We start from the raw sequence: 21989 nt of genomic DNA on the forward strand, positions 1-21989 counted from the left end.
TTTATATGCTATCTTACAAGAAGGTATCAACGTAATGTAATGCTAACGGCCCGATTTTTACCCGGTATAATTGTGGCCCGAAAGTGTATTAGTTTCATCGGGTTTAAGATTAGTTCGGGTCTAATAAATAAACTTGATGTATATTTCAAATCAGATCTGAGTCCATTAAACCCAGTTTCACCCAACCCATGTGCACCCCTATATATATATGATATACATTTGAACAAAAATAATAGACTTCAACTAATAAAATAAAGGGCCGATCAATTTTCAGCAGCCCCACGCGGTGGCACCCAAAACTCGGTGTCCGTGTCCGAGTCCGAGTCCGAGTCCGAGTCCGAGTCCGATCTGACCCGCCGCGATATCTTTCTCTCTCAATCCTTCCGAAACCCCGTCTCATCCTTCTTCTTCTTGATCTTCTTCTTTGATAGCGACCACAATTCTTGTTCCTGCACCGCCCTCACTTGATTCCAGCTCTTAACGCGGCGTCGTTTCGAAGAGCGTTTCTCTTTTGTGTGGGATCTGCGTAGCTCAACTTTCATCGCAAACTGGCTATGGACTACGAACCCTTCGATAGTAGTGGTGAGCTTCATCTTCCTTCTATTCAAAGTTCCTTCCTTTATTTATTTACTTTTTAGTTCTTATTTTCTCCCAAGTTTCAACTGTGTGTGCCTTTTGGGGGATTAAGGTTAGGGTTTCGCTTTCAATTTTCAATCTTTTTTTGTGTGCCGTCTCTAGGGTTTTTAGGGCAATTAGAAGTGTTACTTGTGTGAAACTATGAATTTCTGAAGCTGTGTAAGACGAGAAGTTGGAGCGTAAGGAGGCCATTAATTCCATGAGTTAGGTTTTTAGTTACTGATTTATCTTTACTTGCTTAGGAGAATTGGGGTTGAGCTTAGTAGGGTTTATTTATTTCTGTACTCTTTCTTGTTTCTTGTGATTTAGTTTTTTTTTCACGGAGAAGTTAACCGTGTAAACAGCTTTTGCCAGCGGGATAATGCTTGCTTCGTGCTGTTCTTGGTCTTGAGCAAGATTTTGACTTGGAACTAAGCTTTAGCCTAGAATTTTCATGTAAAATCTGAGAATATTCGGCATATTAAACTGAAACTTGAACTATGCTTATGCAGTTAAGATACTCAGATATGAATTAGGTGGTTCTGTAGAACATTAAAAACTTTGTATTTTAGCAAAATAAACCGTATCATCTAATGCTTGCATTTTAATGTCTTGCAAAATCTAACTCAATTGTTCTGCCTGTTGGTTTTCTTCTGTCCTCATGTTTTAGTTAGTAATGCAACTCTGTTTGTGTTGAACTATTTGTTATAATGCTTGCCTTATGTATGGGATAGAGTTTTTTAAAATATTTGTATAACATTGAAAAATATGGTTGATATTTGCTTTGTGGATTACTGATCCAGTCTCACTTGTTATATTCATTAATTTGATTGTTATGACTGCAGGAACCGATGATGATCTTCCACCAGCACACCAAAATAGGATTCCCAGGGGTGGAGGTCGTCTTGCTGGGAATGGTAGATCTGCTGTGGGTTCAATTCCATACCCCAGGATGTATGGTGATGTTGATATGGAAGCACAAATTCACCAACTTGAGCAGGAAGCATACAGTTCAGTTCTACGAGCCTTTAAAGCTCAAGCTGATGCCATTACTTGGGTATATTTTATAATTTTGTTCCCACAAACCTAATATCCTTAAATTTGTTTGGTCAGGTTTAAGTGATTGCTACATGTCATGTATTTTGTTCAGGAGAAAGAAAGTTTGATTACAGAACTGAGAAAAGAACTGAGATTGTCAAATGAGGAACACAGAGAACTTCTAAGTCGGGTTAATGCAGATGACGTGATTCGAAGGATAAGGTCTGATAAAATTTTGATACGAGGTTCTTTTGTGACCTATGCTTTAGAAGTGATATTTATGGTTGAATATGTTAATTAACATGTTGCATGATGCCATTAGAGAATGGAGACAGGCAGGTGGCCATCAGCCAGGCGTCGGAAATACTGGTCCAGCACTTCATGATTCTAATCCCAGCCCAACAGTCTCTGCACCTCACAAAAAGGCCAAGATAACGCCATCTGGAGCAACACGGTCTTTAGGTGTGCCTTCTTCTTCATTTCATCCCCAACCACTGACTACGCCCCACCAGCCATCTTCTTCGGGACCCAAACGAGGATCTGTTCCTGGATCAAAGGCAAAGAAGCAAAAACCTGTAAGTAGGCAATATAGATTAGTTTGTAGCATGCCTTTTCTTGTTTATACCTTACATAGCTTGGTTTGGCCTTTTGATAGTTAGAGGATATTTGTTTATGAGAAATTGGAGAGAACATTGATAGAGATAGATTATACTTCAGTAACATTATTCTGTTTTTATTTCTGTATTTGCAGGGTCAAATGCCACCTGGTGCATCTTCAATGAAGCAATTTCCATCAGGACGAGGTGGAAGGAATCAAGTGCCTAATAATAGGGTGGGTGACCTAGCTGAGGGAGCATCATTTGATTCATTGATTGGTAGGAGAGTGCGGACAAAATGGCCCGATGACAATAACTTCTATGAAGCTGTTATCGCAGACTTCAATCCGGCTAATGTATTTTCTGCACCAATTTACTTCGGGAGTTGGGATTCATTTTCCATTGAAATGTATCAGTGTTTTTACTTCCTCTTATCCTTTCAGGGCCTACATAATCTGGTCTATGACATGGGAAGTGCAAATGAGACATGGGAATGGGTTAATCTTTCAGAGGTATATCTGATGCTTTATTCTAATTCCTGTTGTTGAATTCTTGCATATATCTTGTAATTAACACATTTTTTCTGTACTAATTTATCTCTAGTAATAACTCCTGGGTATTGTTTTAACAACCTTAAGGGTGTGTGTGGTTGGAGGAATTATATAATAGTTCCTAGGAATTTTAAGATGGGAATATCATATTCCCATGTTTGGTTCAAAGTTTGAAAAGCTATTCCTAAGTAAGTTTGATTCCCGGGAATCAAAATACCATCATTTCAATTCCCACCTTCCCCTTGGGTATCTTTAATTCCCATGGGAATGGAATCTTTGTAACAAAGTAATACTTGAACCACACACACCCTAAATGGAAATAAGGCAGTAACATAATTTCGCACAATATTTTGATTTGTTCACCTTCTCTTCACTGTGCAAAAAAGGTGCTGACATATACACTCACCTCCCATATTTTACCCATTTTGACATGAAATACCAAAAATATAAAAAATATTCCTCTTCTCTTTCTCCTTTGTTTACCAAATCACTGTTCAACTCTATTCTCTTTCCCCTTTATTTATTTGTTTTTTAATAAAAGATAATCCAAGAAATCTGCACTGTCAAAAAGCTAAAATTCTTAGTTTTTACCCCGTCATTCTTCTTTAAAGCACCCTCTCATTCAGCAAAGTGGCCAATATTGCTCTTATCTCTTGCATGCACTAGACTCATTCTTAATACTTGACCAACATGACTACTTGAACTATTGCCATGTTACTCTGTAATTAACAATATTTTGGTTTGTTTTCATTTCCTGATTGTGGTGATAATTTGATTTTGGTTGCACGTACTTAGATGCTTTGCTTTGTTCTTCCCATGTATGGGATTGCTTGATAATGTCTAGATGTTTTCGAAAACGATTGTCTTGCTATTTATATGTTGTTTTGCTAATTCAGATACAGTATGTTAACTGCAGATATCTCCTGAAGATATTCAATGGGTGGGTGAGGATCCTGGAATCAATCTTCGTGGGGGTATAGCGGGTCCTGGGCATGGGATGAATAGGCCTGTCGGACGTGATAGTGTTCCAGGGGCCGGAAGAGGTAGGGGAATTCCAAAGGGGCAATCCAGGAAAGATATCTTGTCATCACAGAACGGCATAGGAAAGAAAGCTCCAGATGATATACAAATACTTCACACAGACACACTAATCAAGGAGGTAAATGACAACAGTTCTATATGAATGTTAATTCATTGAGATTGTTTGGTCTTTTTCTAATATATGCTTAAGCTTCTGTTGAACTTGACAGGTGGAGAGAGTATTCAGTGTGAATCGTCCTGATCCCTCTGAAGTTGACAAAGCAAAGAAAGTATTGAATGTAAGGCGACAGTAACATTTCTCTGCTGTTATGTACTTATATCTACCGTTCTTTTTTCCTTTTCTGTATGTATACATGCCTGATTTGTATTTAATTCAATGCAGGATCATGAGCAAGCTCTTATTGATGCCATTGCAAGACTTGAAGATCTTTCTGATGGTGAGAGTGGTAATTCTCAATTTTCATAGCTAATTGCAGTGCTTTGTGAATTCTGTTATCCAAAAGTAATCCTCTAGATTAAATGGTCGTGAGATATTTTGGTTCTGAGTAGATCTATTTAGTGCACAATCATTAAATAAATAAATTGGAAGGTACAATATAAAATTTCTGAACATGCAACATGATTTGATTTTTTTTTTAATAGAAATGTTTGCCTAGTATGGTTTTCTCTGAACTGTTAATGATTTTAACTTGTTAGCTTCTACACGTTGACTGGACAGGTGAAATAAGTAAAGGGGAGTGGAATTATATTTAATTTCCGGTTTAATTTTACAGTGTTTTGACTATTTTCTGTTTTCAAAACTCTACAAAAAAAGGTGAAAAGATTGAAATCCCGTTTTCTTTTCTCGTCTTTTATTTCTTTTCATTTTTTTCTTTACAAAATTTTAACAATAAATAATATTGAAATGAAGATAGGTAATGAAAATAAAATGACTCACATTGCGAAACTTGCTTCAGCAATGTTGGTGTGGCCATAGATTTTGTGGGTTTGAAATGTAAATGAGCTTGTGTTTCTAGATTCATTATTTTCCTTTCATAATAAACTGAGTGATCAGTTCTAATATCACTTACTTTTAACCAACCTTGATGTTATTATTAATCATGCAGATGGTGGTGGTCACCATTTCTCTCATACTCAATCAATGGATAGAGACTAATGAAAAAGGGATCTTTTTCCAGTTTGTAGAATTATCAGGGGAAGAATGCTTCCACAGAATGGCTGTACTCTTTTGTATTATGCATATAAGATTATTTTTCATCTAACAGTTCATAGCTTTAGGCATGGGTTCTTGTGGGTTAGGTTATGGAGGGTGACAATTAATGTAGTTGGGTAATAATTATTTATGGGGGTTGTCTATTTCTTTTTCTTTTTGGGATATGGCAGATTAAATTAGGACCAGCTGTGATAAATTGTATTATACCATTGCTTCAGTGATTAGTCTGTGTTAGTGCTTAAATTCTTGTTTTAATGCGTCAAGTTAGTGTTCACTGGCTCTCTCCAACCGTCAAACCTGACCTGTGGATCTTACTGTGAAAAATAACATTCATTTATTAGCTTTCATATTATGATGAATCTTTTATTTTGTGTAAGATCAAATTAATGTCAATTTCAAAGTTATAAGACAAAAGGATGTATCTTCCATCATAAAACATGAACGATGACAGAGTTCCTTCCATTTGTATTAATATTCATGTAAGGTTAAAAAAGTAGGATTAATTATTAAAATATAAACCATTTTAGCATGTTAAATTTATTCTTAACTAAATTATTGTATTAATATTAATGAATATAAAGATAGGTCTCGGTCCAGTTCTAGGTTGACAACGCGTCATTTAACTTTACATGTAGGCACTTCTCGTTAGTCAGTTCAGTGTATGGACCGATCTGCGTCCGAGGTCGAGTTGGATGTTCATTCATTGAATAACAAGAGTTTGGTTTAGGACGTTGGTCATTTTCGTTAATATTTATATTAGGGTATTTTTAGTGCATTTTAAATATTTTGAAGCTACTTTTTGTGCTTATTATCATAAAACAATGGTATTTTTGTTATTGATTAATTCGAGGATATTTTTAATGGTTTATTCTTTAAAAAAATAAACAAACTACTAAAATTACTTTAATTTTTGAACATGTCAACAAAAGTAATCTATTTTTTATAACGAGAAAAATATACTCAAAATATTTTAAAATATGACAAAAATAATGAAAAAAATATTATTTTGAGTGATAATTAGAAGTCCTGATTTATCTTTTTAATTATACTTCTAATACTTAAAGAATAAGGTTCTACAACCAAGTAAATACTTAACCAAGTCTAACCAAATTATTATCAAGAGTTCTAAATTCACGTTTGCTGCATCATCCATGTTGCTACTGCATTTTCTTCTTCTTCTTCACCCTATTGTTGTTGCTACTTCTTCTTCTTATCCTCCTTTTTTCTCATCTTTCTCTTTTTTGAGATGGTATTAGGATAGTAATTCTCAATAACTTGTACCTAATAAAAATTTGTTAGGAGAGTAATTTAATTTTTGATAATTTTTTCGAATAACTATGAGGCTTTTAAATAAAAAAAATATCTTTTTGATTTTTGATATTTAACTTTGTGAAATTAGTTAGTTTTTTTTGTTATTGATTTCTCTTTAAAATATACTTATGTGATACGTTAATTATTAATATATCATTCATTTAATTTTTATAAATAAAAATAATTTAAAATTTACTAATATTTTTTAGTTTTATACAATAAATTTAGCTAATATATTTAAAAAAATAATAAAAAAATAAAAATATAAATTAAATATCTTTAACAATTATTTTTAAAAGACAATAAAATTTTTAATAAAAAAAATTTGTTAATTTTAATTAATTTTTAATAAATAAATTAATAAATTGATATGTCATATAAATAAAAAAAATATTATTAAAAAATTAATTAATCTCATAAAAATAAATATCAAAGACCAAAAATAATAGTTTTTTGTTCAGCAACTCGGTATCCGTTTGAGGTTTTTTCTCTTTAGTTTGAGTTTTAGAGCATTTCTGTTAGTTTAACACTTTAACCTCTTTTGTTAGAAAAACCCTGATGACAAGTGACAACTAACCCTACCCTCGTCAGTCTCAGCCTCGTCACTCCTCGCCGTCGCCGTCGCCGTCTACCACTGCTCGCCTCTGCTTCGCCGCTGTTCTGCTCTGCTCGTGCTTCTTTGTCACCGCAGGTAAACTCTTTTTCTTTTTTCTCTAATTGATTTTTTTTAATTAGTTGATCCAGGCATTTAATTGCTGATAGATGATACATGATAGTTAATTTAAGCATTTAGCAAGTTGTTTTACCAGATTTCTGATTGCTGATAGGTCTTCTATTCTAAAATAGTCTAATCCTATACTTGGTAATTCTAACTTACTTGAATTCTGGGGTGTGCTCAGCTTGCTTGAAAAATAGATATGATATGATTTTAATTTGTTGAAGTTCGAAGTGTTTATCATTTCCTTACTCCTGATTTTAGCTACAATAGTAAATACTGAATAGGTTATTGAATTTAGAATGCCAAGTAAGGTTGTGTCCTTATTTGTGATCTATTGTGGTGTCTTTTACCTTAAATTATATATATTATTTTATTAGAATCCGGCTTTAGGTTGATTCACTCGGTTGGACCAATGAACCTTTAGCTTGACATCCAGTTTTTGGAACCTATTCTTCAGTAGTTCTAAGTTTGAACTGTGTTATAACTTCCTGTTATTTTTTCTTTCAAAGATGAGCGAGCTTCTCTTTGATGATGTTTTCAAGGTAGAGAACATAGACCCTGACGGTAAAAAGTATGACAAAGGTAGTCCTCTTCTTTCCTTCCTTTTTGTATATCATAAACTTACATTCAATCACTTGTTTGTAGCACAAGTGCACAACACCATGGTTGTTTATTGTAGCATCATCTATCATTATTGTGGCTTTCTTAGTTGATTTTTCATAATTTTGGGGTCTGATTGCTTTGACTTGGATATTTGGGATTTATTTATGAAGGTTTAAGTTCTTCACTTTATGTGCCGGTATCAGATTATCAGCTGAGTAAAATTGTTGGTAAAAAAATTGTAGGTTTAAAATAATTTGTTGGCTGAACTTACCCAAAAGATGTTAGGTGAAACCTCTCATGGATACAAGTCACATTACATAATAATTCTATTCTTAAATGTCGTTTTACATGTGTTGTGTTTGTGTTTATGATCTTTGTTGAATTGTATTTTAGGAGATATGTTATTTGTACTTATTTTTGCCTTGTACTCTAAGCCAACACCCACACATTACTTTTATATCATTAGATGGAATGCGGAACCTATGTGGGATGTGCTCCATGCTCGATCTAATGGTGGAGGCATGTGTATTGAATTGGTGTATGATGATGAATGAATAGATAACACATTTCTTATAATCTAGCCAGCATGGTGTCATATGTGTTTTTGCCTTGTATCTCTGTGCCCCCCCTCCCCCCCCCCCCCCCCTTTTCCCCCTCTTTTCTGGCGGAGCCAATTTATTTAACCCTAAAGTTTTTAGTATCATTTGTGTAATTTAGTTGGTCTGAGCTTTGCAGTTTCATTTTCTCTTGCTGTTGTCTTGTATTGTAGTTTCTCGGATTGTAGCACAGAGTGAGAAGCGTGACATGCACATGCTTTTAGATGTGAATACAGAGATCTATCCAATGAACAAAAATGAAAGATTCTTGATGGCTCTGTCTCCTTCTCTTGTTTTAAACACCAAGGTAGGCTTTGTCTCCTCCTCTTGTTTTAAATACCAAGGTAGGCTTCGATCTCTTCTCACTTTATGGTTCTCTATTTTTTGCTTTACAGACAATATAAGCACAACTTTGTTATTTACTTAATAATTCATCAAGTTCTCAGTCTTTCACACAATGAAACTTTGTCGTAAGTTGAGCCTAAAGAAAACAGACTTGCGGTTGAACATAATCTATGGAGCTTTCTTCAGTTGGTGCTAGCTATCATGTCTTTATCTTGGTATTGGTGTTATTGGATTTGTAAATTAGATTAAATAACTCTTTCTGAAAGTTTGTTTTTTTTTTTTTCATTGTGTGGTTAGCACCATGGCCTTAGATGCCTAACTAAGGTAATTCAAATAGTTAAATTGAAAACATCAGAACCACGAGATATTTGTCCAGTTCTCTTCTATTTGTCTTGGTAACTTCTTGTTAGCAATATATTGATTATTGATTCAAGGATGTATCTAGTAAACTCTTTTGGTGGTATAGATGAAAGCCTAAAAAGAAAAAGACATTCGCCTTCTGCCTTCCATATTTCTTCTGCATGATTCGGGGAAAGAAAATCAGAACTGCTCCGTTGAAGGGGAGATTAATCATGGAACCACTGTGATCTAATCTTCATGGTTATTGAAGGATTTTATGGTCCATTAATTTATGGAGCGATAGAAAAATGGAATATAGCTTGATCCAGTATTGTTAACAATAGTCATATATCAAAATCATCTTTATTCTTTTGCAAAAATGAGTGACTAAGTAATTGGTTCTCGGTAGAGTGACTTTCATTTGTCTTGAAAGTATCTAATTTTGCCTTTCCATTCAATTGATTTTTTCTCAAGGATGGTCCAGTGCCAATTCAAGACAAGTTTGAGTACATCATGCATGGAAGGCTGTATAACATTACCAATGATGGAAGTTCAGAGGCAGACCTTGAAGTGTATGCAAATTTTCACTTACATTTTTACTTCTTGTGCCTTCTTGTCCCCATGTAAATATTGCATAGTGTTAACTCAAATTGAGTTCTATTGTCAAAGTTGAGCTTCTGCACTAGTAATTTATACATATGCTAGTATACTATTGTTTTGCTAAATATTTCAATAAACTATATGAGAATATAAGGGTATGCTTGTGAGTTTCAATTTCGGGGGAAAAGGAACTGAAGGGAAGGGTCTGAAATGTAAAATGGATTAAGGTTTAGGGTTTAGGGTATTGGTGTTAAATTGTTTTTCTTTAAATTTCAAACTTTTGTTGTTGTTGTTGAGTTTCTTTTTGGAATCTTTTGAACTCAGTGGCCTTTTCCTTTTAGTTGGTTGGATCTAACTGATTTGCTTTTGACTTAATTCAGGGAGGTATATGCTTCTTTTGGTGGGCTGCAGATGATGCTAACAGGTCATGCTTCACATTGCGTCAAGTTTGCAGTTGATCAGAAATTGTTTATACTAATCAGGAAGATTGAAAGTTGAAACTCGTGATGAATTTGATCAGGGATGAAAAGATACAATTTTGTTGCGGTTTTTCTCGTAGGAATTTATTTCAAAGGAATAGTTAGAGGTTGGGTTTTGTAACTTTTGTGCTTGGAATGTTTTATCTCTAAGTGATTTTGAGTTGCTTCAAAAGCAAATTTATTTTGAAGTTCTTGAGGTTTTTATCGAATCTATTATATCTAATGGAAGTACGAGAAGGGTTGGTGACCTGGAGTATAACTTTCTTGCTTAAAATATTTTTTACTATATATAATTAATATATTTTTTATTTCTAATACTTGAATTCAAAACCTCATTTGTGAGATAGATTGTGTGAAAGTGTTTAATTTTGTTACTAATCACCAAGATAATTTTGGATTTATTGATCCGTCGGTACTCAAAATAAGGATAACATGCATTGGAATTGGCATGTTTCGTTTGATTATGATTGATGCAAACAGTGATAGATGCCATGGTAAAGATGGCAATAAGGTTACAACTTCATTAAGTGGAGTTTTTCTCTTTGGGAAGAGTTTAAGAGTAATTTTAAACAGGATTGTCTCTCTATTTAACAAGTTTTTTTATTTTTCTTATTTTTTCTGTTTATTTAAGTCACAAGAAAACCTCATAATCAGATTATAAATTAGATTTAAATTTGTCCCTATAATGATTTAATTTTATATATAAAATGTTATTTAATAAAAGAATCTTAAAAATTAATCTTAAATCTAAATAATTGTAAATATATTATACATTTTAGTGTTTGAAAAATTCATTGCTTAATACATATGTTTAATAAACTTATATATTATTGTGCAAGAATAAAATGCAAATATAAATATAATGTTTCAATAATTAAAAATAACATCCGTTTTTTCATAAATTATGATATTATGTATTTTCTAATTATTATAGCTAAATAATATTGAAAATATAAATTGTTAAAAACAAAAGTGATATATAAGTGACAAATAATAACTAATTGATAAACATAAATACATCAAAAATAAAAAAAGAAAACTTAAAAACATTTATAAGAATATTATATGTTATAGTATTTTAGAAATTTATCACTCAATATATAGTAAATAAATTGTTTAGCAAATTACAATAAAAAGTTATAGCCATGAACTAAATTTTTAAATAGTTGTGCAAAATATTTGTACAGATAAAAGAGAAAAAGTGAGAGACATAAGATTATATTAGAGGAGATAAATAAGATGTGTGAAACGAATGTTGATATATATAGTAAATATGAATAGAAGTGAAAATAAAAAAGGAGAATGAATAAGATTTTATTTATATTTATTAAAAAAAATAATATTATTACTAAAGACATAGAATAACCTACATAAAAATAAAGAATAAAAGATATTAACAGGTAAAACTAAACACTACATAAGAAAAATAAAAAGTAATATGATGATAGAAAAAATTATAAAATGGCAATTTTGTTAAAATATTTATGTAATAATATTAGAAGTTGCCTAATATGTTAAGAGTTTATTGTATAAATGAAATATGGACACATTTCGGACACCACACTCGTTCGATATGCGTGTTTTTTATGTCCAAAACGTGTCTTAATAAAAGATAAAAAAAATTTTCTAGCACATTTAGACACACCTAAATGTCATCATATCAGACTTATTCTTAACTTTTAAGTACTTTTACTTTTTAAATAATAATAAATAGTATTTTTTATTTTATAAATATATATTATTTAAAATAGGTAAAATATACTTTTTGTTTCTAAAGTTTGGTAAAATTTTTAAAAATATTTTTAAGTTTTATTTTATTTCAATTTTGTTCCATAAATTTTTTATTTGTATCAAATATACCTTCTACGGCTAAATTTTCAAAAAATTTAAGACCAATGTAATAATAATATATAAAGACTATACTTAATTTGCTTGTGCTGAGAATTGTTTTTATGAAATTATTATTAAATTAGCCTTAAATTTTTTAAAAAATTGACGGTCAAAAAATACAAATCAAAATTTTTTTGAGATAAAACTAAAATAAAATAAAATAATTTTTTTTTTAATTTTTGTCAAATTTGAGGACAAAAAAATATACTTTACCGGTTGAAAACTAAACATTTTAATCGTAAGAAGATCAAAAAGCAAAAGAACCGAACCTAAGTAGCCCTCATCAAGAAAATTCTTGAATCGGAGAGCTGAGGAAACTGCGACAGCTTCAAGAGGAGAGACTTGCTTATTATAAAAAACCAGATCATTTCTAGCAATTCAAATTCTCCATTGAAGGAAGCTACAGAAACAAGACTGTGTTCATCCGTTGCTGCTTCCAACCACAATGGTTTGTTCCCTTCTTTTCTGTTCCTTTTTCTAAAGCAATTTAGTGTTTTTTTTGTTTGTTTATACTTTGAACACAGCACTAAGATGGCAAATTTAGGTTTTTCCTTTTTCAATTGGTTGCAGGCTACCCTTGCCGATTCTTTTCTTGCTGACCTCGATGAACTCTCTGATAACGAGGCTGAAATTCCGGTGAATACAATATTCTATTTCTTATATATCTGAAATAATTTTCTTTTTATTTTTAAAATTTAAGGATTGATGAACTATGTGGTGCCTCTTCTTTCAGGAGGATAATGAGGTCGATGCAGGAGATATGGAAGAAGATATCGATGGGGACCTGGCTGACCTAGAGAATCTCAACTATGATGACTTGGATAGTGTTTCCAAGTTGCAGAAAACCCAGAGATACATTGATATTATGCAGGTTAGTTTGTATTCAATAGTTTCTGATATTATGCAGGTTAGTTTGTATTCAATAGTTTCTGTTATTCTGCAGTTGGCGACTTGCCAGAATTGGGATATACGTTGCTATCTTTATATAGTTGACATTGAATTCTTGATGCTTCTAAGCTTTTTGCTAATTGCAGCTGAAGCTATTGACTTCATACTCCCCCCACCCCCCAATATTGTTGTTTTTTCCCTCTCCGTTTTGGCCTCCTATCCTTCCGTGCCTATTACTTTACACCATCATCTTAGTTTTTCCCCTTGATTAAGTATATAAGGGTTGTAACTAGGGTTAACATTATTGCAGAAAGTGGAAGAAGCCCTTCAAAAGGGTACAGATGTGTCAATTCAAGGAGTAGATCTAGAAGATGATCCTGAATACCAATTGATTGTTGAATGCAATGCCCTGTCGGTTGACATTGAGAATGAAATTGTGATTATCCACAATTTTATTCGTGATAAGTATCGCTTGAAATTTCCAGAGCTTGAGTCACTGGTTCATCACCCAATTGACTATGCTCGTGTTGTTAAGAAGATAGGAAATGAAATGGATCTTACTCTTGTTGATCTAGAAGGGCTGTTGCCTTCCGCAATTATCATGGTTGTCTCAGTTACAGCATCAACTACAACTGGCAAGCCTCTACCAGAAGATGTCCTCAGTAAGACAATTGAAGCATGTGATCGAGCTCTTGCTCTTGATTCAGCAAAGAAAAAAGTTCTTGACTTTGTCGAGAGTAGAATGGGGTATATTGCACCTAATCTTTCTACTATAGTTGGGAGTGCTGTTGCAGCTAAACTCATGGGGACAGCTGGTGGTCTAGTAGCTCTAGCAAAGATGCCTGCCTGCAACGTTCAGCTTCTAGGTGCCAAGAAAAAGAATCTTGCTGGGTTTTCCACTGCAACATCTCAGTTTCGCATAGGATACATTGAGCAAACAGAAATATTTCAGACTACTCCTCCTCCTCTTAGGATGCGAGCGTGCCGACTCCTGGCTGCAAAGTCTACACTTGCAGCACGAGTAGATTCAATCCGTGGGGACCCATCTGGGAAAACTGGGAGGCTTTTCAAGGACGAGATCCACAAAAAAATTGAGAAGTGGCAGGAGCCCCCTCCTGCCAAGCAACCCAAACCACTTCCTGTTCCTGATTCCGAGCCTAAAAAGAAGAGAGGTGGTCGCCGCCTTAGGAAGATGAAAGAAAGGTTATCATAGTTATAAACTTGCCTATACTGAATTTTCAGGTTGCTATGTTTTAATTTTTTTTCCCTTTTATGTTGGATTCATGACCATACAATTCTTATGACAGGTATGCAGTAACAGACATGAGAAAGTTGGCCAACAGGATGCAGTTTGGTGTTCCTGAAGAGAGTTCTTTAGGTAATTTTAACAAAATTTTACATACACAGACAGCACAGTAATCCCGATATGATGTTTTTGCAATGCAGTATATTTGTTATTTGATGAATATGTCTGTCTATTATGCTGTATAATGTTTTTATAGTGATTGAACAGAGAGAATAAAAAGAGAATTAACCCAGGTTTAATTCCAAGTATAGTAAAAGCTTGAAATGAATACTGCTCTAGCCAAATAGCCCAGGGAATGTGACAAGAGCCATAATTAGTTAATTACTAACCCAACCTTAACCAATTAAGCATAATTACCATATACATGTATATATGTAGTGAATTCTATGATGGCTATTATTATGGCGGTTGTGGTGGAAATTTTGGCAACACTTAATTCTATGATGGCTTATTAAGGTTGTATTTTTTACCATTTGGCAACACTTCTAATTTTAAAATAAAGAAAAAGGTAAATGTCATGATCAAATTAAAAAGTGTTGCCAAATAGTAAAAAAGTGTAATTTAATTTTAGCTACACTTTTTAAGAGTAGTTAAATTTTTTATAGCCACCATATCCACCATAATACTATGGTGAAGAGGCCTTTTGGGTGACTAGAATGCAGAGAGGTGATTTTGTGGTGCAGAATCTGCCACATTGCTATTTTTAATGGTAACACTTTTTAAGCTACAATTATTAGAAGTGTTACCTATATATACATATATAGTACAGAATGTAGTATAGAAGTCTCTGGAAATTTAGTATTGTCTGTTTATTTTGTTCTCCAAGTATTTTGACGTTTTAAAAATGATTTGTTGCTTTTGCATTATAGGGGATGGTCTAGGTGAGGGTTACGGAATGCTTGGTCAGGCTGGCAGTGGCAAGCTTCGTGTGTCAGTTGGGCCTAGCAAACTTGCTGCAAAAGTTGCTAAGAGGTTAGCCCTGATAGATCCTTCAATTTTATGCATGTAGTTATGTTTTAGTTATTTGATTGCTTTTTGTCACTAGACACTGGATCATCATTCTATTTATTTGACTGATCAACTATGTTTCTGATGGACTTTTTTTTATTTATTAGATTCAAGGAAAAGAATTATGGCAGCAGTGGTGCTACATCTGGTTTGACCTCAAGTTTGGCCTTTACACCAGTTCAGGTTAGTGATTTAGAAAAATATAGAGGTAAACTTATTGCATGAGACAAGTATTTCTAATCTCCTTAAGATATCAAAACAAAACATTTTGGGGTCAATTGGTTTGATCATTTTCATTTCTATTTTCAATAAAAATGAAAATAAAGCATGAAAATATGATTGGTTACATATTTTAAAAATATTTTGAAAAATGGAACACAACTGAAAATGGCATTTTCTTGTTTCTGGAATTTTCTGTTATAAGAGTTGAAAATGTTTTCAACTCGAAAGGAGGTGATTTCATTCTTTCAATGATCATGTGCACTGTTTGAACTTTCATTACTGCATAGGTGTTCCTTTTTTCATTTTTTTAATCCCTCTGTACTACGTTCTCTATTCTCTCATAAAATGTCAAATCCCTCTTTTTTTTCATCAGGCATATTTTCAACCTTTACTTTGTTTTTATTTGAGGGACTTATCCACTGCTCATTGTCTTAAAAAAAATTTCTAATTGACAATTTAGTCCTCATTCATCAATTAGAAAAAATAGACATTTTATAAAATTAGTTGTTAACTTAAAAAAATAAATTGATTAACTAAATTGTACACTTAATAAAAATATAATACATTAACTGAAAATCTTTTTTTCTTTAGTAATAAATATAATTTCTAATTTTAATAATAAAAAAGATCAATCAAACATATTTCACTATTTTTCTATTTGGAAATAAAATTCATTTTAGCCGCCAATTGCATTTTCAAAAATCTAAGAATCTGAAAATGAAAATGATTTTCAGAAAATGAAAATAGCAAATAAAAATAGAAAATATTTCACAAACCAATCAGCTTATTTTCCTATAGAATACTTAGCATCACTTATCACTGTTCCTGCTGATTTTATCCTTTTTTTTCATAACTAGCTGGAACATTGTAAATTGAATGAAATGGACACGGAAAGTTATATCCAGCAGAATAAAGTCTACTTAGTAGTAATAATTGAGTTTGCCTGTCAACAAGTATTCTCTTGGTATTGCTGCAGTTGTTACTCTTTAGGTTATTCTTTTCTTGTTAATACCTAATATATTGGTTTTGAATAGATTTTGTGGTAGTTTGGTCAATGAACTTTAGCAAAAGTGTCAGGACAGTTGTCCTTTTGAGTTTCATTTATGGTTGCCTAGCTTTTTTTTTTTTTTTTTGAGAATATCCTGAAAGATTTGAGTAATGAGGCCATTATGTGATTTTGTTTTGCCTTCATTATTAGCATATTCTATTATCATGCATCTATTTGATGTTGGTTGAAATGAAGGATTCTTAGACACATGCAAATAAATAACACACCTAATCTCTGTAAAATTGAGTCTGAGTACTGCACTCTTGTTAGGTCTCCTGCTTGAAAGAAATAGTATATTTATATATATCTGGCCACTATTTAGCATATGGATGATGGACTATTTGATCTTAATCAGCTTCTTAAGCAGAATAACTCGAGTATAGTTCATTAGTCTTTCTTTCATTGACGTTTATTGAAGTTTTAAATTCATGTTCAATATTATTTGCAGGGGATTGAGCTGACAAATCCACAGGCTCACGCACACCAACTTGGTAGTGGAACTCAGAGCACTTACTTCTCTGAAATCGGAGTCTTCTCGAAGATCAAGAGGACTTGAAACCTTGCACAATTACAAACTCTTGCTGTGTCTCTAAATTGTTGCTGCTACACCTAACTAGGAACTTGTTGATCCTGATGGATGTTATGTCCAACCCCAGTTGGGAGAGTTACCATAAATATGAGATGGAATTTGGCTAAATACGGGAACTTTGAATTTTTCTCCCATGCCTAAGGATGTTGCTTCAGTTTTGGGTTTGGAAGGTCATCACTAGAGTAGCATTAGGTCTCTGAAGTACATTATGGGAAGCGTCTTAGTTTTGTAATATTTTTAATTTGATGTACATTTCCCCCCAAAATGATATTTGTTTATTACCTATAAAGATTTAGAATGCTGATAAAATTATTTATGAAAAAATAAAACTAATATTGTATCTATAAAAGATGGGTTTGATTGACAAATATATTTAAACGTAAAACTTTAACGTTGAATTTTCAAATACTTCTTTTTTATCATCTATCAAGTAGCAGTGTAACTAAATCATTTGTTGCTGAAAATGATTATAGTTGAATTTGTCGTTGAAAATGAAGTTTATGTTCTTTGCAATTTAGAATAAAATTGCTCAGTTAAATTGTTGTTTCCATACTTTTTGTTTGTATTATTATGAATTATTCTTGGTTTTTATTTGTGAAAGATATACAAATGTAGATATAAATGCAAATCAAAATAAAGGAAATGTTGGTTTAAGTTTATCCTATGAAGATACAGATGTCGAATTTCAGATCACCCCTGGATTTGATTAATGGTTAGTGATTGTGTTATAGTTGTGTTATAGTTTGTTCTCTCTTGTTTTTTAAATTAAGAAAATATTTTATACTAGTGAGTAGTTAATTATCTCTTTTTGTACTTTAATTATGTCTAAGAATTAATATTTGATTGTTATTGTTATTATGTTTGTGAAGACATATACTTTTGATTTTAATTTTATTTTTATAATTTTATATTTTTATTTAGTTATAATTAAACAACTGAATGAATTAATGACTTATCAATTGAACCAATAATTCAGTCCTAGGACCGAGTTGTGTTATTTTCCATCCGCAGTTCCGCGCAAATACTGTCCACAGCCAGAGTCAAAATCAGTGTAGTCATCCACTTCCATTTCACGCCCACACTTTGCACCATCACTGCCCGCCTCCCGTCCATGGCAGAGAGCAGCAAGAAGCGTCGCCGAACCAACACCGACGACCTCCCTTTCAAGAACAAGCTTAAACCAGACTCCGCCATCCTCCAAACCCTGAAAGACTTCTCCACCTCTTTCTCCTCCTCTTCCTCTTCCTCCAAAACCCTAACCCTCCAAGACCTCTCCCTCCCCTTCTCCTGCCGTGAAGTCTCCGATCTCAGCCTTTCTTCCGTTCAGTCCAACATCGAGTCCCTCGTCCTCCGCATCGCCCACTCCATCCTCTCCGGCAACGGCTTTGCCTTCGACGTCCCCTCCCGTGCCGCCACCAACCAGTTTTACGTCCCGGAGCTTGACCGAATTGTCCTCAAGGACAAGAGTTCACTTCGTCCTTTTGCGAATATCTCGACGGTTAGGAAGTCCGCAATAACTGCCCGCATATTGCAGCTGGTTCACCAGCTTTGCAATAAGGGGATTCATGTCACGAAGCGTGATCTGTTCTACACGGATGTTAAGTTGTTTCAGGATCAGATCCAGTCCGATATGGTTCTTGATGACGTGTCCTGTATGCTCGGATGCACACGGTCCAGCCTCAATGTGGTTGCAGCCGAGAAAGGTATTGCCTTAATAGATCAGTGTCTTAAATTGCAGTTGCGGTTGCTGTTCGTTGTAGAAATTTTGGTGGTTGCAATGTGGATACTCTCAATTATAAAGCGCAATTGACTATGTGAAGTGTGTATTTTTATTTATTTGGTAGGAGTCAACTTGTCAATCGTTGATAAAAATCTAAATTCGAAATGGTTGAGTAAATTTTCCAGTTGCAAGGCATGAAATTTTGTGTATGAAACTTGAAATAGAAACTGTTGCCACGCTAATGTAATTGTGTAATTGAGAGTCACATGTCAATTGTGGTGGTTGTGATTGCAATGTTGCATCTGCATCTCGTTTTGTATGACTTGGGGAGTGTAAAGTTAGACGTTTAAATTTTATTGACGAAGTTTAACGTTGTTGTATGGACTTGGTGCAAGGGACTATATATTTGAAATTATCTTAAGAGTCTTAGTTTAAGATGTGGTGTTAGGCTTGCTCCTCGTTTAAAGGCATGTTCCATATTTTGGGCTCCTTCTGGCCACCTTAATTTCTAGATTTCATGCAGTATGTAAATTTATATCACTTTTTATACATTCAAACTCATTATGCTGGAATCTTGGTTGTTTATCATCTTGATTGATCCTTTGTGAGTAGTTAGGTAGTTACTCTGGCAATTTTAGTTGACTCTTCTAGTTAGTTACAAAATGCACCTGACTAAGTGATTGGTTGCTCCCATGTAATCAGATTAGTTCATGTGATTAGCTAGCGATTATTTACCTCTGGGTGATTTGATTATTAGGCTTAGATATAGATGCATGTGTGATTTACTACTGATGTTTGTATAAATGACTTGTTATATGCACATTTCATTGCCTAGTAAAATTTTTCCAATTATTTTCACTTGTTTCTTGTGATGTTTATCAACCATAGGTGTTGTTGTCGGGAGGCTGATCTTTAGTGACAATGGAGACATGATTGATTGCACGAAGATGGGTATGGGTGGGAAGGCCATTCCACCAAATATTGATCGAGTTGGGGATATGCAGAGTGATGCTTTGTTTATTCTGTTGGTGGAGAAGGATGCTGCTTATATGAGATTGGCCGAGGATAGATTCTACAACCGGTTTCCTTGTATAATCGTGACTGCCAAAGGGCAACCCGATGTTGCTACAAGGCTGTTCCTGAAGAAGATGAAGATGGAGTTGAAGCTGCCAGTGCTTGCACTTGTGGACAGTGATCCATATGGGTTGAAGATTCTCTCTGTCTATGGATGTGGGTCAAAGAATATGTCCTACGACAGTGCCAACCTGACAACCCCTGACATAAAGTGGCTCGGGGTTAGGCCTAGTGATTTGGACAAGTACAAGATACCTGAGCAGTGTAGGTTGCCGATGACTGAGCAGGATATTAAGACTGGAAAGGACATGTTGGAGGAGGATTTTGTGAAGAAAAATCCAGGTTGGGTTGAGGAATTGACATTAATGGTGAAAACTAAGCAGAAGGCTGAAATTCAGGCCCTGAGCACCTTCGGCTTTCAGTATCTATCTGAGGTTTATTTGCCCTTGAAATTGCAGCAGAAGGATTGGCTATGACCTTTCACAACCTAAGAGCAATGTTTATTGTCTAAGATTGTTCCAACAGTTTAGTGATGCAGTACTATTTATTAATGCTCTGATTTTTAGATTGACTTTGTTTATACTTCTGCCTTTGATCTCCCGACTTCAAAGCATTTGAATTGCTAGAGTTCCTCTTTATCTTGGTTAATCCTGAACTGAAAGCATCATATTGTTTTGTAGGACTGTAAAAATGAGTACTAATGCAACTTCAAGATATTGAAAAGGTTAAAAAGACATGCAACTGGAAAAATACTACATAGAAACAAATAAAATGAGTTTAATAATACAATTTTTACGGTAAATTTCCATGACAACTGAATTAAATAAGTGATGCTTCATTATAATAATATATGATTGCTTCTACTTGAACAACATTTAGATTTATGCGGTTGCGTAATCAACTCCTTTTTTTTGTTGTTTTTGCTTAATCAAGTGCTTAGAAGCATTATCTGCCAATATTACATGCTTGACCAAAATATGCTACAGATCTGGTGGCAGTATAAATCAATACTCAACATTGTGTCTTTCAAGTCATCTTTATAATACTACTTCTATGAAGGAAAAAAGGTGCATGGCCCTTGCAATGGTGATACTTCTAATTCACGATATGAATGCATAAATAATGATAGGGAGAAAAAAAAAGAATTTATCTTATTTAATATTTATTGATTATTACAACAATGAATGAATGTTAAATAAGACAAATAATTAATAAATACTAAATAATATAAGTTATGACTTTTTGGCTATTTTTTTGTGTTACCAAACATTATTGTGAATCCATATATAATAAATCAAAACATCTAATTAATCTTTCTTCCAAATTATTTATCAATAGAACTATTTAGGTTTTTTTTTTCATGTTCGTTCAAACCATTTTTGTCACTACAAACAATAGATTTGTTTAAAAAATTTGACTATATGTTATAGCTTACCGCTTTTTTTATTACCTAAAGTATTTTATTTTGTAATTAATTTTAGAAAAAAACGTTGCAAATAAAAAATGATGAGAAAACTAAATAAAATGAAGATAAAATAATTTATGATAAAAAAGAGAGAAATAGACTATAATATTGTTTGGACATAAAAGTTAGTTAATGGTAATCAGTAGTTAAAAAGCATCATAAAACAAACAATCAGAACCAACAATAATGTTCATTGTTCCCCATTGCTACCATTTCTTTGTTACCGTTCAGTGAATAGTCTGTTATTAGAGCAAAAGTTCTGCCAATTACTACAGTTTTCGGAAATAATTTAATTAAATAATGCAACATAAGTTCGTAGCAAATTTAATGCCTGCTCTAGAAATGTCTTATGTTAGACATAAAATAAAATGTTATGTGGATTGAGGAATCAGCTTTATAATTTTCTTACCATAAGGGCAACCATGGCAGATACAACACCAACTCTAACACCACAGGGGCTACATATTTTCCACCGAAAAAGTTTTCATTAGCAGATGATGGGTTCGCACCACTCTTAATATGTTTCATCTGATGAAGTAGCATATAAATACTATGATTAAGTTTTGTTTTCAACTTTAGAGGAAATATATGTATACCCAATTAACATTATTATCATGGTACTTGCAATTGATACGCCTTCCTTGTCTGTTTTGGTAATAAACACAAAGAAATGTAGACACCACAACAGTGATCATAGGAGAAATTGCAGATTCATAGAAGAGTTTCTTGTTTTT

General features: G+C 33.2%; 4 protein-coding genes across 5 annotated transcripts; all 4 read left to right on the forward strand.

Annotated features, from left to right (window-relative positions):
* The first annotated feature begins 228 nt into the window (after positions 1–228).
* Positions 229–5468, forward strand: LOC112707733 (protein EMSY-LIKE 3). Of its 2 annotated transcripts, none has more exons than XM_025759646.3 (10): positions 229–582; positions 1461–1672; positions 1766–1875; positions 1976–2228; positions 2405–2605; positions 2693–2761; positions 3717–3959; positions 4051–4119; positions 4224–4287; positions 4948–5468. In XM_025759646.3, the coding sequence occupies exons 1-10, from the start codon at positions 555–557 to the stop codon at positions 4995–4997; spliced, it is 1299 nt and encodes a 432-aa protein (XP_025615431.1). In that variant the 5' UTR covers positions 229–554; the 3' UTR covers positions 4998–5468. The 2 variants fall into 2 exon arrangements, with proteins under 2 accessions (XP_025615431.1, XP_025615432.1); XM_025759647.2 differs by having other exon boundaries at positions 4224–4278.
* A 1344-nt stretch (positions 5469–6812) lies between these two features.
* On the forward strand, positions 6813–10294 carry LOC112707735 (DNA-directed RNA polymerases II and V subunit 8A). The gene is made up of 5 exons (XM_025759648.2): positions 6813–7056; positions 7593–7665; positions 8456–8589; positions 9441–9538; positions 9947–10294. The coding sequence occupies exons 2-5, from the start codon at positions 7593–7595 to the stop codon at positions 10062–10064; spliced, it is 423 nt and encodes a 140-aa protein (XP_025615433.1). The 5' UTR covers positions 6813–7056; the 3' UTR covers positions 10065–10294.
* A 1866-nt stretch (positions 10295–12160) lies between these two features.
* LOC112707736 (U4/U6 small nuclear ribonucleoprotein Prp31 homolog) lies at positions 12161–17345 on the forward strand. Its single transcript, XM_025759649.2, has 8 exons — positions 12161–12383; positions 12506–12571; positions 12669–12806; positions 13134–14026; positions 14131–14201; positions 14999–15101; positions 15245–15320; positions 16856–17345. Exons 1-8 carry the CDS (start codon positions 12381–12383, stop codon positions 16961–16963), a joined length of 1458 nt encoding a protein of 485 aa, XP_025615434.1. The 5' UTR covers positions 12161–12380; the 3' UTR covers positions 16964–17345.
* Positions 17346–17942: 597 nt separating this feature from the next.
* Positions 17943–20438, forward strand: LOC112707737 (DNA topoisomerase 6 subunit A). The gene is made up of 2 exons (XM_025759650.3): positions 17943–18699; positions 19605–20438. Exons 1-2 carry the CDS (start codon positions 18108–18110, stop codon positions 20264–20266), a joined length of 1254 nt encoding a protein of 417 aa, XP_025615435.1. The 5' UTR covers positions 17943–18107; the 3' UTR covers positions 20267–20438.
* Positions 20439–21989: the final 1551 nt, after the last annotated feature.

The sequence above is a fragment of the Arachis hypogaea genome, chromosome 8 (genome assembly GCF_003086295.3).
Source record: "Arachis hypogaea cultivar Tifrunner chromosome 8, arahy.Tifrunner.gnm2.J5K5, whole genome shotgun sequence".
Lineage (NCBI taxonomy): Eukaryota > Viridiplantae > Streptophyta > Magnoliopsida > Fabales > Fabaceae > Arachis > Arachis hypogaea.